Here is a 17,052-nt window from a genome sequence, read left to right on the forward strand (position 1 = left end):
CATCTTCCGTGGTATGTTCTTTTCCGTAGTATGTTCTTACACTTATTGTGAAGATATTTAATACTGGCAAATAAATATATCATTAATTCAAATGTTTTACTTGTTTCTAACAATTCCATTGTTAAATACATGTTTCCACAGTCTTTCTTTGTTTTGTTGTTAATAAACTCCGCTGTGCATTTTTATGGAAAATCCTTCCTTCTACATACAGATTTTAGATATTCCTCATGAAGCACAACCTAACTCCCCTCCCATGGAGCTGGAGGCCACATCTGAACCCCCGGGTGCCCATGAGCCGTTCAGACTGAGGATTGCACTTCGCCCTGCTCCTTCTCTCCAGCTAGAGTATGAAGATGCAGAGGAGGAGAGTGATATAACGTCAAAGAGGGGAGTGAAGAGGCCTAGAGAGCCCAAAAAAAAGAAGAAGGGCAGACGCGTGAAATTTGAGGATAAGGAGACCGCTGTGAGTCAACCGTATGAGGCTGAGGAGCATGGATCAGGATCTGCAAGCGATGAGTCTGACAATTTCCTGGCCAAGAGAGAGAAGAACATCAAGGCCAACAAAGCAATGGTAACAACAGAAACTTGTATGTTCCACAAGTTGCAAGCAGAGGTTTAATAATATGTGTGATGTGGGTGTCCAGGTAAATGTGGGAAATATAAAAAAACCAAAAAAAAAACCCATTTAATTAGACATTTGTAAATATTTTTTCCTTAACAACACATCAAAGTGTATCTAAACTCAACTAAAGCTTGGAATAAAAACACCTTAAAACTCAGTGTTTTTTCTAGATGCTTGAGTAATCTGCACTAATTATTTTATTCAAATGATATTATTATTTTTTACTTGTAATGTTATTCTTATCTTGAATTAGAGTACTGTGAAATATGTCATGCCTTATGAACATCATTATGGAGCAGAAACACACATGGATAATGCTAGTAAAACTGGGACTACGGCCTTCCTAAAAAGAGCTCTGCAAAACTACACAAATATAGCAGACAGCTTAAGCTCTACATGATAAAAACCAAAACATATGGAGATGGATACATTTGAATGTGTTACACATGGCACATGTGAAGAAATATTATGTTGCCTATATGCTTTGCCATGCAAAGGATTGTGGGGAATTGTATAGTTCCTAAATGCTAATAAAGATATTGTCATCTAGAGGTCCTAATGCTAAACAAACTACTTAGTGCTATGATTTAGATTAGTATGTCTATACATAAGGTTTTCATTTATGAGCCAGTTGCATTATAGTCAACAACATATATGACTTCTAATGCTAGTTTTAGAGTTTATAGATTAAGCACCGATGTTCATTTATGTGTTATTTTCATCTTTATTTCCCAACAGCTAGCTCAGCTGATGGCAGATCTGCAGAAAATGACAGGAGGGGTTGGGGTTTTGAAAAAACAATCAGGCAGACAGACTACTAAAAGAAAAAGCCCCGTAAGTATGATTGAAAATGGATATCTTTTTCTCTACTATATGAAGCTGACAGAGTAAGAGCTGCCTGATTTTAGGGGGGAGGCACAACTGCATTTATTGCACTGTGTGACTGTTGATTTATTTCTAATTTAAAGTGTGCACCTCACCGCGCTCTGATTGACGGGGAATCCAGGAGGAATCCAGAGCGGGCTTCTCGCAGACAGACCCGCTCTATGGGGGGAATCGAGGACCCTCCAGCTCAGCAGCAGGCAGACGTGGAGCTTACCTTGGAGGAGGAACTGCTGGAGGTCAGTTAACAAATGAATTAACAATAAGACAATGTCTGTTTTTACACCTCATGCAGCTTCTGATATGATTCGGAATGGTAATAAATTCTAAGAGTTATGTGGGCTCTTATTTTGGCATTCAATGCAAGTAATCCAAAACCTTCATGACCTGTTTCAAGGTGCATCGAGCTCCTCGCCGTCGTGGCGCTCCACGACCCAATCAGAGCAAACCTCATATTATCCGTCCAGTAGAAGACATCACTACAGATGAGCTGGAGTTAGTGGCTGACAATATGACTGACAAGGTGTACAACAGTGTCACAGTAAGTTAACTTGTAAAATTCATATTAATAAGGGTAAAAAATGGATTTCTTCAATAATCCTTTAAAACTCAAGTTTGCCTTTACACCGCTTCTCCTGCCAAGTTCTCTAACATTGTGCTACTCTAATTAATCAACTAAATAATTTATTAAACATATGTTGGTAAAAGGATGCCTGTGTTTTCTTCCTGGAACTTTTAACTAACATTTTTTTTAAATGGTCTCAGTTTAAGAAAATTATTATTTTCCTAGACTTGTTCATAATAAAACGAACTAGAGCAAGAGTATCTGTATATGAATAAGAAACTGTTGCACTTATTAGTGCAACAAACCATTTAGTTCTAAAACTGGTGAATGTCTCAGAAATACCGCTGGACTACAGTTTGCAGCAATTGCTCTTACAGTTTTACTAATTTTAGCACGAAGTAGCTCTTTTTCCTCTTAAAGCTGCAGGATTTATTCCTCAGTGGTCAAACAAATCCTGGGGCTTTGTGTGCCTTCGGTTGGGCCACGAGCCATTATCTGAATCAACTAAAGAAAAACTGACCTACACCTTCAGTCCAGCAGGTGGCAGTAATAAAAACACTTAACTGGTTTTACTTTTTGTTTTTTTTCATTGCACTAATAATAAAAGGAGATGACCGGCCTTGGCATTCTACAGTAATTTTTTTTTTTCCTTGTCTGTTAAATTGCCCTGGATCCAAATCAGGATCAGTTTAAAATATAATGATTTATTAGACTTTTTTTTTTTTTTTACTAATCTGCATGCAGCCAATTTTTTTTTTAATATTTCAATTGAAATCAGTATATTTATATAGCACCAATTCACAACATATGTCATCTCCAGGCACTTTACAGAGACCATTAAATTTAGTCATAACTTAATAGTCATATCAGATATCTGTAGCACTAACAGATTCTCATCAAAATAATTTTTATCAATATTACAAAAAACCCACCATATCGTCAGTAGGTATGGGAAATTGATAGTTTGAATGTCCAACTATAAACGTATAGTTATAAGTAACACGCAAATGAAAACAGGCTCTTGATTTAGTGAAAACCAAATGTGCCATGGTATGATGCTGGAAAACATATGAAAAACATCTATTTATATTTTGCTATGAATTTATATCATGTTTTACTAAAATTAGAGACAAGAAATGTTTTTATGTTCTGGTTTATGGTAGCTGCCTGTGTTTTCAATTGAATATCTATTTTATATATATTTTTTTTTTCAGGGTGAATACATTTTACAGTTACTTTGCTCACACCTGTCTGGGATCCAGATCACCTCTGCAATGAGGAGCAGCCATTTTGCTTCTAGCCACATCTAATCATTATCAATGTTTTAATGTATCCTGTTTTTTTTTTTGTTTTTTTTGTCTTGTCAGGGTTCCACTTGTCATCAGTGCCGCCAGAAAACCGTGGACACAAAGACGTGCTGCCGCAGCGAGAGCTGTCGCGGGATTCAGGGTCAGTTCTGCGGACCATGCCTGAGGAACAGATATGGCGAGGATGTCAAGAAGGCACTGCTTGATCCGGTCAGTGCTATCCACCCGCTGCACACTGCGATTCACATAAAACAGCTTGTTCTGAGGATCAGTTATATACTTTCAAATAAAATAGGATACTGTAACAAACTCTTGTTTAAACTTTTATGAATTTAGTTTCAAAGAAGCAAACTTTACTTTGAAAGACCTTGAATTAATGAAGTATTTTATTATCAGTTAAATTTGACCTTTTGGATCAAATTCTTTTCTGGTAATAAATTAAAAGTTGTACTGTTTTCTCAAGTTCTTTTTGAATATACAGAAGTTTTAACAATAACTGTGTTTAAGCTACAAGCCCAGCAAAAATGTTTTTACAGTCCTAGATTTTTATTTTATTTTTTTTTAGGTTAGAAATGTAAACATTTTCATTTGTTTTTCTCTGTTTTGACTGTCTGGAATACTTTTGGGTCACTATTGTGGCATCAAGTCTATCCTAAGAATAAGGTCATGGACTGCTGCCCAGAAAAGGGTTGTTCCCACTGTTCCACACCCTTAAATCCCAAATTACCCACAAACCACAATTCTTTGTGGCTGCACATAAGGAGGTTTTACCAAATGTGTGCATTTTGCTCTCTACCACATCATGTATCTCTGAACTATTTGCAGTAGTGCACCTTTGCATCTGAAGATTAAGGTTTTTCCTGCTTTTTGGATACGTTTTTCTACCACACTGCTGTCTATTTCCTTGGTTCCTTTGCAGTGTGTTATAGGAAAGGGAAAAGGAGCTATAGGATATACTTTGACAATTTATCGTTTCCTGTTTTATCAACAGGATAAAACAAACTATTTACTTGCACTGAGCGGTGGCTAAAAGTGAATAGGTGTTAGAATCAGTTCAGGATCAGTCTACACTGTACCAGCAGGGACATGAACAAGCACAACCTCTGTTTTTCAAAAAAAGACAAACTAGATTTTTCTAGTCCTGGCTCACTAATAAACATCCCTTCTTTCCAAACTAAAGGTATAGAGAACCATCTTCTTTTAGCTTCAAGGTTCCCAAAAAATCTCATCTACTGGCCTGTTCTTGCTGTGCATGCACACCTCTAATGTTTTAAGTATCCATTAAGCTTTGGTTTTTGCTACTTCCAGCTCTCACTGTAGACTTGGAATTTTGCATTTATTAAAAACAAAATTACCTAAATTTGCAGATAAATTGTTCACCATACTTTTATACTAATATGTTAAATCATTATTTATTTCTACTTAGACTCCTAGATGACTTGCAGATGCATAAGTTCGTCTCCTGTTAAGCACACAAACTCGCTTATTGTTAATGTACAAACAATTCAATTATGAAATTAGTTGCAAGATTACAATTTTTAGAGGCCAACTGCTTATGAATTACATCCCATTGGGATGTAATTCATCCCAATGGGATGGGGTGGCCAATGATTGGCTATGCGTGGGCGTGGCAGAACAATTTCTTTAGTGGTCTGAAAGTTGGGTTTGGTTTAGGAGTCAATAACCCCAAATTTAGAATAAAGTTAAGTGTTAAAGTGTAAAAATAACTTTTCTTACTCTTCAGTTTAGCTCTGAGACTAGTATCACCTCTGTTGGTTCGTCTCCTACACATAGATAAAACCCATCTCTGCATTAGAGCCTTCTCATTTTTCTAAATTTGATTTCACTCCAAGTACAAAATGAGGCCAGAAACCTACCATTGAGTCAAATTAAAAATGTTACTTAATCTATCTTTAATTTATTGTTCCCCCTATTAAAGCTTTATGGTGTCTCCTCAGGACTGGAAGTGCCCCCCATGCCGAGGTATTTGCAACTGCAGCTTCTGCCGTCAGCGTGAGGGCCGTTGTCCTACAGGGATCTTATTTCCTCTGGCTCAGTACCACGGGTTCTCTAATGTTCACTCCTACCTCAGCAGGTAAGGTGCAGTCATGCCTTTGTAAGCTGATTCTGATATTAACCAATTTGAATGAATCAATGTTTTTTTTTGTTTTTTTTGTCCTTGCAGTCTGCGTGAAAAACTGGAGGTTGAGGAGAAAACCGAGATGTGATTTCAATTTGTTTTACCTGTTACCTTTTTTAAATAAATGTTTTTTACATTTTTGCTTTCCTTTGTGTTTATTGTGAAAAAAGCTAAAGACGTGTTTGCAAATGAGAAAGATGTCCTTTTAATCCAGCGTTTGGCATTTGCAGTAGTTGTATAAACATGTTATAAAATCCCTTATTTAAAACTGGGGAAAGGAGGTAAGAGCACTTGTTATCCAATGATCTGATGTTTTAAACATACATTGCACAGGTTACAATTGTTTCACGAAGCATAATTATAAAGAAAAAAAAAAAAAGGTTATCCAAATACATTCCGACAATGCGTTTTGGAACTTGTTTAGACATATACAGAAAGTTCATACATGATTTGCCTAAAGCTGGACATTTTTTCCAGTTATTTTGGCATTTGCCTCACTAAGCAAGTACTCTTCAGAAAGCTTATGGACCAAACACGGATTTTAAAGTAGTTTCAATTAGGAGTATAAACCTTTGGTCTGGAGCTTGTATACGCAGTATTTCTGAACATGATTGCCAGAATAATTCTGACAATTGAATAAATCAAAAACTATAACCCAAAGGTGGAAAAGATCACTGACATGATGGGGAGAAAGGCCCAATATGGAAAAAAAAAAAAAAAAGACTGGAAGTTCTGGATTTTATATGAAAAGCTTTGAAGTTTACAAATTTCATCTACATATATATAAAAATAAGATTAAGATTGATTGTGCATAAGATGTACAGACAAAGGCAACCACTTATGTTATATATATATATTCCTGCTTGTGCTAAGAATGTCTGTACTATTTACCAAAAAGGAGAAAAAGTATATACATAGAAAAGATGCCTCACCGTTCTGACATTAGAGCATAATGGCTTGAGAGTTCTCACTAAGGAGGTTAAAGAGTTTTCTCAGGATTTCAGTCATCTGACACAAATATCCTCAAACAAATTTGTGCTTCTGGCTTGAACTCTATAAAACTATTTGATTTGAAAAAAAGAAAAAAATCAATGAGGATATTTCATTTTGAGGCTTGTTGGTCTGAGGGACATGAAACGCAGCTGGTGGGAAACAGTAAAGAGTCTGACTTGATATCTCTTCCTAGACTGAACTTGTGCTGACCTGTCTTTCACTGCAGCAGGGGTAAGGCTCTATCTGTGGGGTCAGACATTAGTGTAATGCCATTTCCTTTCTGAGGAAATAGGATTTCACAGTGATTTCTCATTTAAGATTCTTTCCTCAGTTGTCCATCCCTGAACCCTAAACACCACAGGCATCTACATACAAGACTGAAATAAAAAGTTCTGCCTCAGTTCTAAAAATTAGCATTGGAGAACTCCTCTCCAGACCAACATCTCCTAGAAGTTGCATTTCTGCTGAAACATAACCCATTCAACCCCCCCACACACTGTCCAACTTTATCCTCCAGCATCTTTCTCCACCGTCTTTAATAGCTATTTCCATTGAGCTGGTGAAGGTCCACCTGCATCATGCTGATGCCACTACTGGCTAACCTAGCAAGGCTTTCCGCAGATAGGGTTTCCATGGTAACAATGGTGTGCTGGTCATTGTTTGAGCCGGCTCCTCCGCTCGTTTCCGTTCCTGCCGATGGAGAGGCGTCGTCGGCCGGCACGGAGATGCTGTTGCTGCTAACGGGTGCCTTCTTGTTCGAGTGGGTCTTGATGTGCTTGGAAAGGTGGTCACTGCGCATGAAGCGTTTGGGACACTCAGGGCATGCAAATTTTTTCTCCCCTTTAAAAAGAAAAAACATGATTTTATTAGAATACTTTGTTCAAATAAAATACAGAAGGTATTTGCATTCAAACACAGCTTGGAAATTGGAAAAACCCATACCTGTATGAGTCCTCTTATGGCGCTGAAGCTCATCTGAACGTGTGAATCGTTTGCCACAGAAAGACCAGTTGCAGACGAAGGGACGCTCCCCTGTGTGCCAACGAAGATGGGCTCTAAGGTGGGAGGTCTTGCCATAAATCTTCCCACAGCCGCTAATGTGACAGATGTGCTGCTTCTTCTTATTTGGGTCCCTGGATGAAACCACAATAAAAGATTTTAGTTGATACCTTTACTAGAGGTTTTGCATAACTGTGTTACAGAAAACAGGCTGCATTAACAAACAGCTTTCTATCATGATCTTTATCCTGAGAAAAAATGACATGACACTGAACTGAATAACCATCTGCATAAAATCTAGCAAAATCATAGACAGCTGATAACACAAGATAATAGATTAGGTTTTTGGCAATGTATATAGTTTTAAAGGTCACAACCAATTTAATTCTTATAGTTGCAATCTTTGTTTACAAAGTAGAAAAATAAATCTGTCATCAAGCTCTAAAATGTTTAATCCTTAAAAAGAAATATAACTATGCATGTGTTAAGTGAATATGCTTTAATAAGTGGTGGACTCTGTATTCTAGAAACCATAAAAAGTCTAGAAATAATCTTAAAATGTTTGTGAGAACAAAAACCTCCAAATTCGTTCCAGTGGGCCAATAAGACTGGCTGTTCACAGGCTGTTGACCTTTCCTGAATCCATATATATTATGTCCAGGTTGACCACTAGATGTCGCCAAATACAGCAGGCTGATCATATGGGGAAGTCTAGGGTTGTGAATTAACTTCTTTTTTTTTTTTTTTTTAATCTTACTAAATTCTAAGTTACACAAAACAATCAGAATAAACTAAAAGAAGAATCATCCTTTAAAACATATCACTGCCCTATGAACCCATTCAGACAGCAGTTATAGCTGCTGTAGTAACATACCGCGGCTCTCCATCTTTGCACATGGGGCAGGTACAGGCTTCTCTTCGATTTCGGCGTCCCTGAGGTTGTGGGCTCAAATCCTCGTCTTCCATGACTGCATTGTCATCCAAACCTTCACCTGTCTGCAATACCTGGTCTCCTGTATGGATGGATAAGAAATTATTCAAGTAAAGGTTTAGGACCAATATCCATTAAAACAATAATTATTAGTCTTAAATTCCTCAAGTATTTTACTAAATATTCAGCTATTAAAAAAATTGTCAACCCATCCCTGTTTTGACCTGAATTTTACAAGCTATTAGTAGGTATAACTCATATCTGATATCCAGCAGTCATTCCCTAACATCTTTTTGAGTCTCTTATTATTCCCTTAACTTAAAAAAAAATGTATCTGCTTGTATGTCAACAGGAGCCATTTTTTTAAGCTAAATCAACTAAATACTGGAAACTTAAAACCCAATGGTGGTAAAAATGAACTCATGTTCTAACAGTGCAGTTGAGCCCAAACCACGACTAGTGTGTAAATGGAAACGGACGTTATGCCAACAGCCACAGTGTGGTTTAGTTTCAGGTAACAACCAATGGCTAAACCTGTCCAACCAGATCTGATCATGAAATCAGGAAATGCAGAGGGTGTTTTCATAACATTTCTGAGTTGTTTTTCTTAGATTACATGTATAAGTATGTTAACTTGGAAAAGGACATTATCTGAAAGAAAATAGTTGTAAAGGAACTTTTAGTAACTCAAACCGTTGATTTTGACTGACCTGTTGTGCTGGTGATGGGGATTGAAACTCCCTGCAGCTGATGCATCTGCAGCCCGGTGCTCCCAAGTGTGTTTAGATTGATGGTTTGGAGGCTTGGGATCTGCACTGTGTTGACAGCAGCCGCCTGACCCTGGCCTAGCTGAGGCAGAGACTGCACTGGGGCCAGTGTTATCTGTGTCCCCGTCGGACTCTGGATCTGAATGGTTTGCCAGCTCACCTGCCCATTGGGGCCCACAGTGCGCAAGAGGATGGGGCCCGTGTTTGGCATGATTTGTAAATTCTGAAGCCCTTCTTGAGTGAGTGTTGGAGCTGCAAACACAGCCTGACCGCCTGCAGTGCCGGCCTGGATGGTCTGCAGAGCTGTTCCACCCTGGATGACCTGCTGGGGCTGGATTAGAATTTGTTGAGGCTGCTGTCCGTCTCTGTTGTCTGTCTGAATCGGGATGTTCTGCTGAAACGTGCCCGTCACTGACCCGTTACTCTTCTGTGTCTGGGTGACGCCGTACGAGGACGAGGTCTGTGTTGTGGCGGTTGATGTGGTGCTCATGTAACTCGCCCCACTGTTAGAGGATGCTGGCTGCTGCGATTGCTGTTGTTGTGCAAGCTGATTGCCTCCAGAATCCGCGCCACCATTAGCATCTCCACCTGCTGCGCCAGTACTAACAGGCAACAATGTGATGTTTCCATTCAGGGACAATGGCATATTTGCCAGAAACTGTGGCTGGTTTTGCAAAACACTGTTGCCTAAGCTGATATTTTGTATGGGGATTGCTCCCTGAAGGACGCTGGGCATGGTTATGATGTTTCCCGCTGCACCGGCTCTGTTGGTTGCAGCTATGATCTGCTGGCCATTGGGAGAGGACACGATCTGAAACTGCTGTCCTTGTGCTGCTGCAGCAGATACAGCGGGGTCCTGCTGAGCATGTGCAAAATGTAGCTGCTGGCCATCTACTGTCTGGAACTGGGGTATAACCTGGTACTGTATATTAGGCATCACACCTGAGATAGTGGTAAGCAACTGTTGACCTGGCATTGATGGAGCCTGAGCTACTACATACTGCTGTTGCTGCTGACCCTGAGTATTTGCAGCTGCTGATGATGTTGACAGCACCTGCCTGCTCTTGCAATTATCCCCCCCTGACGAATCAGTGGTGATGGTGTTGGAGGCTGAAGATGAGTGGACATTGAGAGGAACGACCTGCCAACCGTTGGCAGTGGAGGTGAAGACACCCTGGTTTATCTCCAGCTGCTGCTGATTCTGTTGTTGCTCAGCTGAGGAGTCGTTCTCTCCAGGGGTGTCAATTCGACTACACGTGGCGGCCAACAATGCCAGAGGAGATGGCTGCTGCGAGTCCTGGGAGTAAAATAAAGAAATGAAATGATACTATGATTAAACGGAAACATACACTATTATTCAAAAATTCTGGATCGCTTAAAAAAACAAAAACAGTAATACGATTAATTCGACGGAAGAGCACGTTAGGGTTGGAAATTAAGATGCTGTTAGAAATCAGAAATGCTCTCTTAAAATGTTGCTTATAGGAAAAAACAAACAAAAATCTGATTAAATAGCAGATGCAAACCTTGGCAATTCAAGTTGTCAGCCTTTTATGCTAAACAGATGACATCTCACTCCATACCTCCAGATGCATCTTCGGCATAGCATATGCATGGCATAGGTGAAAACCATTCCTTATAGTCCAAACAGATGATCAACAACTTCAGGAAGGTTGATCTTGCCATGGCATACCCAAAGTTGGTCCTCAAGGGCCGCTGCCCTGCTGGTTTTAGAGGTTTCCTTGCTCCAGCACAGTTGTTTTTAATTGAAAGCTGATTAACAGGCTTTTGCTCAACTGCAATCATCATAACCCACTGTGCTGAAGCAGGGAAACCTTTAAGACCTGCAGGACAGAGGCCCTGGAGGACCGACTCTGGGGATGCCTGATCTAGTCAATAAAAATGTACATTTTCACCCCAGACAATAAAGCTACATCTACCATGCTTGTTCTGTAACATTCTAGTGTTTGGTGTTAAATACAGCCTAATCAATGTATTTTTACCATGAAAACCAGTGGTAATATTTTCTATGTTAATGCAGGAAAGGGTGTTTTGTGGTTAACAAATAGTGCACATATCAAGTCAGAGACTGTGAGGTGGCTTTTTTCTTTAACTATACCATCCTGGATAATATTCATTCCTACACAGCTGCAAGGATGCATCCCTTTCTTGAACAAAAGCAGTAGGCAGGATTTAACTGTCTGTGAATGAATTAAATTATTTGAGGTTGGCATTATGCAAGCAATCCCAGATTTAGGATCATTGCATAGTAACTGCAAGCAAAATAAATATGCAAAAGCATAAAACATACACTTTATTAATGAAACAAGTGTTTCACATGTTCTGGTGAAGGTAGTATTGGTAAAAATAGGGTGATCTGTTTTTAAACAAATCACTTGGTGAGGGGATTTCAGATTACCACCATAATGACAGGTGTTGCGTGTGAATTGATGCATTTTTATGATTTCTACGTTACAATGCAGTCATTCTGATGGAGTTCTTCAGAGTGAAAACATGGGGGGCTGAGTTTGGGAGGGACCACATTTCTTTTAGGAGCGGCGGCGGGCTCGGCTTCCCCTCCCCCCAAACCCACCCATCGCCCTCCCACACTTTATCCTGCCCTATAAACTAGCACACTCCCAAAGCCACCCCCTCCGAGGCCAGCCAAATGGGCCGAACGAAACGCACAAGAAGTGCCCGGGGAAGACGGGAACACCCCGTGTGGGCGAACTCTACCTGCCCATTCCCCACCCCGGTGACATGTGCTCCGGGGAGGAAAATCAACATCCCAGACACACACGGGTCAACAGAAAACACGCCGACAATACACACAAAACATCAATGTTACAATGGAGCCGGTTTGTGTGACAGGTTAACCTACTTGTGAATTTGTGTTTCGCTTTTGACTGAATCCTCCTCCACTCTCCACAGCGGCCATTTCACCCTGCTGCTGCTGCTGATCTGCGGAAGAAGAGTTGGAAGATCGCCGACTTCTTAAGCAACAAAGACACTCACTAACATTTCCTCACAAAGTATAAACTCACCCACATACAAACGCTTTACTAAGTGTTGTAAATGTGAAGAAATTAAACCAATAAAATCGACGTCAGTGTCTGTTGACCGCAGGCTAGCTGATTAGCTTAGTAATGTGTTGAAAACTCGCTAAGCATTAGCTAAAGTCACCGACACAGCTTCAGTTGCTCAGGAAAAAATACAATAAGTTGTTTGAATCAAAATAAAAGCGTTAAATTAATACATGGAAAGCACATCGCATAGAAAATTAGCTTCTTTATATAAATGTTTATTATCAAACAAGTCGCGTTTGACTATAGTTTCGTACTTTTAAACTGCTTCTTACGTCCGATCGATAACGAAACGGTGTCGTGTTAAATCTGAATTAAATATGGCAAACTGACCTTACTTCATACTGTTAACATAAAACTAGCCTGCTATATAGGTCCCCGAGTTTTTAAAAGTTCACTTACTGCTCATAATTTGAAGACGGGAGGAGTTTCTTAGCTCTTTTTTCGGCTTGAGAACTTTTCACAACTTCACACTAACTTAACGTCTCCCTCCCCTCTCTTGGAAGGAGGAACAAAGGTGCGTTCGATTTAAGTACCGGTGTAGTCCGTTAGAAGAAAAAAACTTAAATCAATTCAAAACATTACACCTACAAAAATCATGTATCATGTGTGATATAGACTTAAACAGATTTGTCAACTTGTGTAAAACAAAAAAACAAACAAAAAAAAAAATCGTTTAAAACAGCTCTCTGGACAATTTCATTTTTTTGAGTGCAAAATAGTAATATATATAAATCAGTAATATAAACATATGGCTGTAAATTTACAGTTCTAATATTTTCTGTTATTTATTTATTTTTTTTAAACAACGTTTAAGTAAGGGTTTCAATTTCAAGAGCCAAACTTTAATGGGACAGTGTCAGTGATATCATCATCAAGCACTTAAATTAATCCATAAAAATAAATTTAAATAAAAAAAAAAAATACATAATGCATTCATCTGCTAAAATCAAATAGCATTTCACACTCCTACTTATTGTATTAAGAGGCCATATGGATAAATTGTAAAACAGTGGTGGGACCTCTGAGGAATAGCCAGCAGATCACATTCCATAAGATATATTATAAGCACTAAATGCAGATATTAGGCATACTATCAATAATGCATTTATGTTTTTTTATGTGAGATATGCAGCCGTTTTGCTTTTCGTGAAGCTGTAAATCAGATTAACTTAAACAGCTCTACTTAATTTGTATTTTAAATTTACTTTCGCGCTCTCACCAATTTTAAAACAAGCGCACCTCGCTATGACGTCCTTTGAAATGACAGCTTCTCTATCCAATTACTGTAAATGGTACCGCCTATAAAACCCAACCAGCCACGAGATTTAGAGAAAAGCTGTTAAATGGGCGTGGCCAAAAGTTAGGTTGCGCTCCTGAACATGATTGACGTTTGGTTATCTGTTTTTCGCATAAACAGCGTCACAAGGAAATAATGACACTTAGTAAATACAGATTACTTCCATTTATGATGAAAGTCGATCTTATGAAACAATAAAGTATTTTCTGCAGGGGTTCATCTGCAGCCTTGAACAAGGAGGAGGGGAGAAAGGAGGGCGGATTGGGGGTTTGAGTCTTGCCTCCGTGGCTGCTGGCCACTCCCTGGCTGAGGCCGGTTGCTCGGTAAATAGCTGGCGGGAGGAGCTGAAACGCCATCATCATCCTCACACACACACACACTGCCTGCAACCGCGCTGGGAGTGGAAAGTTGTCCTGTGGTGGGAGGGCTTTTATCACAGTAAGGGGGCTGTCAATGAAGCAGCACATGTGCCCATGTAAACACCACAGAGGGTGGAGTGAATCCAAAATAGACCCACCCCAGTCTGAAATCACTTAAGCGGCACTAAAGATGGTTTCACATCCCAGCAGCTCTCTTAATCATCATTCTAACACATTTCCTCATGCCATTAACTCATCTGACATAGAAAAAGTATTTCAAACATTGTAGAGAAAAATTAGAAAGTAGGTCTCATAGACATGTAGTATAAAACAATAGATACACATCAATTGATGCTTGACAAGTTTGTTCAAACACTTTATTCAATGATCTTTACAAACAAGGACTATAAAATTATATAAAAATATAAATGGTTGTGTCAAAAGTACACACATTTGTTACTTAAGTAGAAGTATAGATACTGCAGTTTAAAAACACTGGTAAAAGTTGAAGTATCAACTTGACCTCTTTACTCAAGTAAAAGTGAAAAGGTACGTGCTCCAAAAACTACTTAAAGTATAAAAGTATAAAGTGAACTTTAAAAAACAGCCAGATGCCGCTATATGAATTGAAAGCTCAATTTTTCGACTATTTCGAAAATTCTTTGAGATAGGATGAGGGATGAGGATGAGGGAGGTCTTGTTAGTCTCCATCTCCATCTCCCGATACGCTCTCGCCTGTGTCCGATGATTTCCTTTGGCATCCGCACAAATTAGACGAATAGCTCACCAATGAGTGTTTGTGTTATATCAGGGATCCCCAACCTCAGTCCTCGATGCCCACTGTCCTGCAGGTTTTAGAGGTTTCCTTTCTCCAGCACAGCTGATTTTAATTGAAAGCTGATTAACAGGCTTTTGGGCAACTGCAATCATTATAATCAGCTGTGCTAAAGCAGGGAAACCTCTAAAACCTGCAGGACAGCGGGCCTCGAAGACCAAGGTTGGGGATGCCTGTGTTATATGACTCATCCAATTACACTAGATATGGATGGCGCCAATGATCTGCATTGTATGGCGCACATGACGTGAAATAGATATTTATAAACATTAAACCGAAGCCAAGAGTAACTAGTAATGTTAGTTTTAAAAATGTAAGGAATAGAAAGTACAGATACTTGTGTGAAAATGTAATGAGTAGAAGTAGGAAGTAGGAAGAAAAATAAGTAATGGAGTAAACTATAGATACCTAAAAAGTGTACTTAAGTACAGTAACGAAGTATATGTACTTTGTTATTTGACACCTCTGATTAAGTTACAAAAAAAAAAACAATATCAAAGGGAGCTACAGGGTGGCACAGATTGACTTAGACTTAGACAATTTGTATTGTCATTTGTATACACAGAGTGTATATAAAACTAAATTTCATTTAGTACAGCTTTCAGTCAGTAAATGAACATTTACATTCCTTAAATTGCAGCAGTAATCAAATGTAAACAGTGTGAGAGAAAAAACAAAGTGCAAAAAATGCATTGATATGGAAGTTGAGAGCATTAACATATATGATGCACATATGCAGTATTTTTGGTTATGTGTTATCAGTATGATGCGGTTAGTGATTAGTGAGGTGGCGTTTAAAGTCCAGGTGAGGGTGTCTGTGATGTGCACCCACAGGAATTTGGTGCTGCTGACCACCTCTACAGCTGAGCTGTTGATGAGCAGTGTAGCGTGGTTAGGCCGGTTCTTCCTGAAGTCCAAGATGATCTCCTTCGTCTTCTCCACTTTTCAGGATCAGGCTGTTATCTTTGCACCAGTCCACCAGCTACCCCACCACTTCTCTGTAGTACTGTAGCATTGTAGCACTGTTGCTTCACAGAAGGAAGGTCCTAGATTTGATTCCTGGTCTGGGGGAAGTTTGCTCTCCCCCCTGCATGGGCTCTCTCTGGGGCATTGGTGACTCTAAAATGTTCTTAGGTGTATGTTGCATGGTTGTATGATGAACTGTATAAGGGACGCCCGGATGATCCAGTGTTTTTTATGGGGCCACAGAACAAAAGAATAATGCACACAAAAAAAAATAAATGCTTGAAAGAAACAGGGCAAGAACGCACCATTTAGTATATTTAGTCGGCCACAAAGCTAAAGTTGCAGTCTCCTGATCTAACAGATGAAAATTGTGATCCTATCTTATGACTGAAGCTTAAAGATATGCAACTTTACAATTATTGTTGAAGTAATTTGTTAAGGTGAAATATTAAATTGTTGAGAGAAAGAAACCAGTTAGTCTTTTCTATCAGTGCATGTCATCATAAGAAATTTTTGCGCTTAATTAACCAGAAGATTATGCCGATTTGCCAAAAGAATAAGTATGTTTGCTCTTCAAAATAAGATAATTAGTTATTATGCAGTTGAAATAATTTAATGGTTTTTCTATTTGAAACGTAAATCCACTTACTATGTTGGCATATTTCTGAAATCAAGGAAAAATTCACTTTTTTCAAGAAAAAAATTATGCATATTTGGATTTTTGCAGTGTATGTTTTCAGTGCAGGGGTCATAACAGGGACCATGACCTGTTCTACGGGGGCACTAGCGGGGTCTGTTGGCCCCTGTCTAGAACCGCCCATGCGTATGTCTCCATGTTGCCCTGCGTTGGACTGTTCCCCAACCTTTTGCCCATAGACTGTTGCCTTTTCATTTAAGAAAATGTTTAAAATATGTATTCTTTATAGCTATTTATTACATTTGTAGTGTTGACTTCAAAATCTTATTGGTGAAGAAGGAACCTGTAAGTGACAAAGTCTCATCAAAGAAAATAAGATGTGGAGGGGAACTTTTCAGTCTTGTTATGCTGCAGAAGACAGTCTCTTTGGGGTATTCTGTCTGAACTTGATATCTGAATTTAAGTTAAGCAGAACAAATCTTGCAGTCAAAATCCCTCAGAAGGAATCATCCAAGAGACTGAGTGCAAAGAGCACTAGACTGACTTAGTAGAGGAGACTTAAAAGAACGAGGTGGATTATGAATCCTTTTAAAGGGTGACCTTATGGATTAGCAGGTGTGCAAGGAGGCCCTAAAGAACCGTGCGAGCAGATCATTTAGAGATCAT

At 39.1% G+C, this 17,052-nt stretch overlaps 2 protein-coding genes across 4 annotated transcripts in view; one reads left to right on the plus strand and one right to left on the minus strand.

The window, feature by feature from the left end:
• Positions 1-5,620, plus strand: part of LOC107103152 (cell division cycle-associated protein 7-like) — a 6,594-nt gene extending 974 nt beyond the window's left edge. Inside the window, exons 3-9 of the mRNA XM_015402701.1 lie at positions 212-571; positions 1,361-1,456; positions 1,591-1,743; positions 1,902-2,045; positions 3,437-3,586; positions 5,335-5,471; positions 5,562-5,620. Of these exons, the coding sequence (XP_015258187.1) occupies positions 212-571; positions 1,361-1,456; positions 1,591-1,743; positions 1,902-2,045; positions 3,437-3,586; positions 5,335-5,471; positions 5,562-5,604 (1,083 nt within the window). The 3' untranslated portion in view covers positions 5,605-5,620. The remainder of the gene's footprint in view (positions 1-211; positions 572-1,360; positions 1,457-1,590; positions 1,744-1,901; positions 2,046-3,436; positions 3,587-5,334; positions 5,472-5,561) is intronic.
• A 74-nt stretch (positions 5,621-5,694) lies between these two features.
• Positions 5,695-12,800, minus strand: sp1 (Sp1 transcription factor). Of its 3 annotated transcripts, none has more exons than XM_015402897.1 (6): positions 12,623-12,641; positions 12,088-12,167; positions 9,150-10,503; positions 8,383-8,521; positions 7,452-7,642; positions 5,695-7,349 (listed from the first exon to the last, which is right to left on the minus strand). In XM_015402897.1, exons 2-6 carry the CDS (start codon positions 12,142-12,144, stop codon positions 7,045-7,047), a joined length of 2,046 nt encoding a protein of 681 aa, XP_015258383.1. In that variant the 5' UTR covers positions 12,145-12,167; positions 12,623-12,641; the 3' UTR covers positions 5,695-7,044. The 3 variants fall into 3 exon arrangements, with proteins under 3 accessions (XP_015258383.1, XP_015258392.1, XP_015258373.1); XM_015402906.1 differs by lacking the exon at positions 12,623-12,641 and adding an exon at positions 12,547-12,565; XM_015402887.1 differs by lacking the exon at positions 12,623-12,641 and adding an exon at positions 12,692-12,800 and having other exon boundaries at positions 5,696-7,349.
• Positions 12,801-17,052: the final 4,252 nt, after the last annotated feature.

The sequence above is a fragment of the Cyprinodon variegatus genome, unplaced genomic scaffold (genome assembly GCF_000732505.1).
Source record: "Cyprinodon variegatus isolate N-32 unplaced genomic scaffold, C_variegatus-1.0 Scaffold34, whole genome shotgun sequence".
Classification (NCBI taxonomy): Eukaryota; Metazoa; Chordata; class Actinopteri; order Cyprinodontiformes; family Cyprinodontidae; genus Cyprinodon; species Cyprinodon variegatus.

Excerpts from the sequence above, each read along its gene's own strand:
- sp1 (XM_015402887.1), bottom strand. Across the intron at positions 8,522-9,149 it reads CCCCATCACCAGCACAACAG|GAGACCAGGTATTGCAGACA; the intron begins GTCAGTCAAAAT and ends CCATCCATACAG. Across the intron at positions 7,350-7,451 it reads CCATAAGAGGACTCATACAG|GGGAGAAAAAATTTGCATGC; the intron begins GTATGGGTTTTT and ends TTCTTTTTAAAG.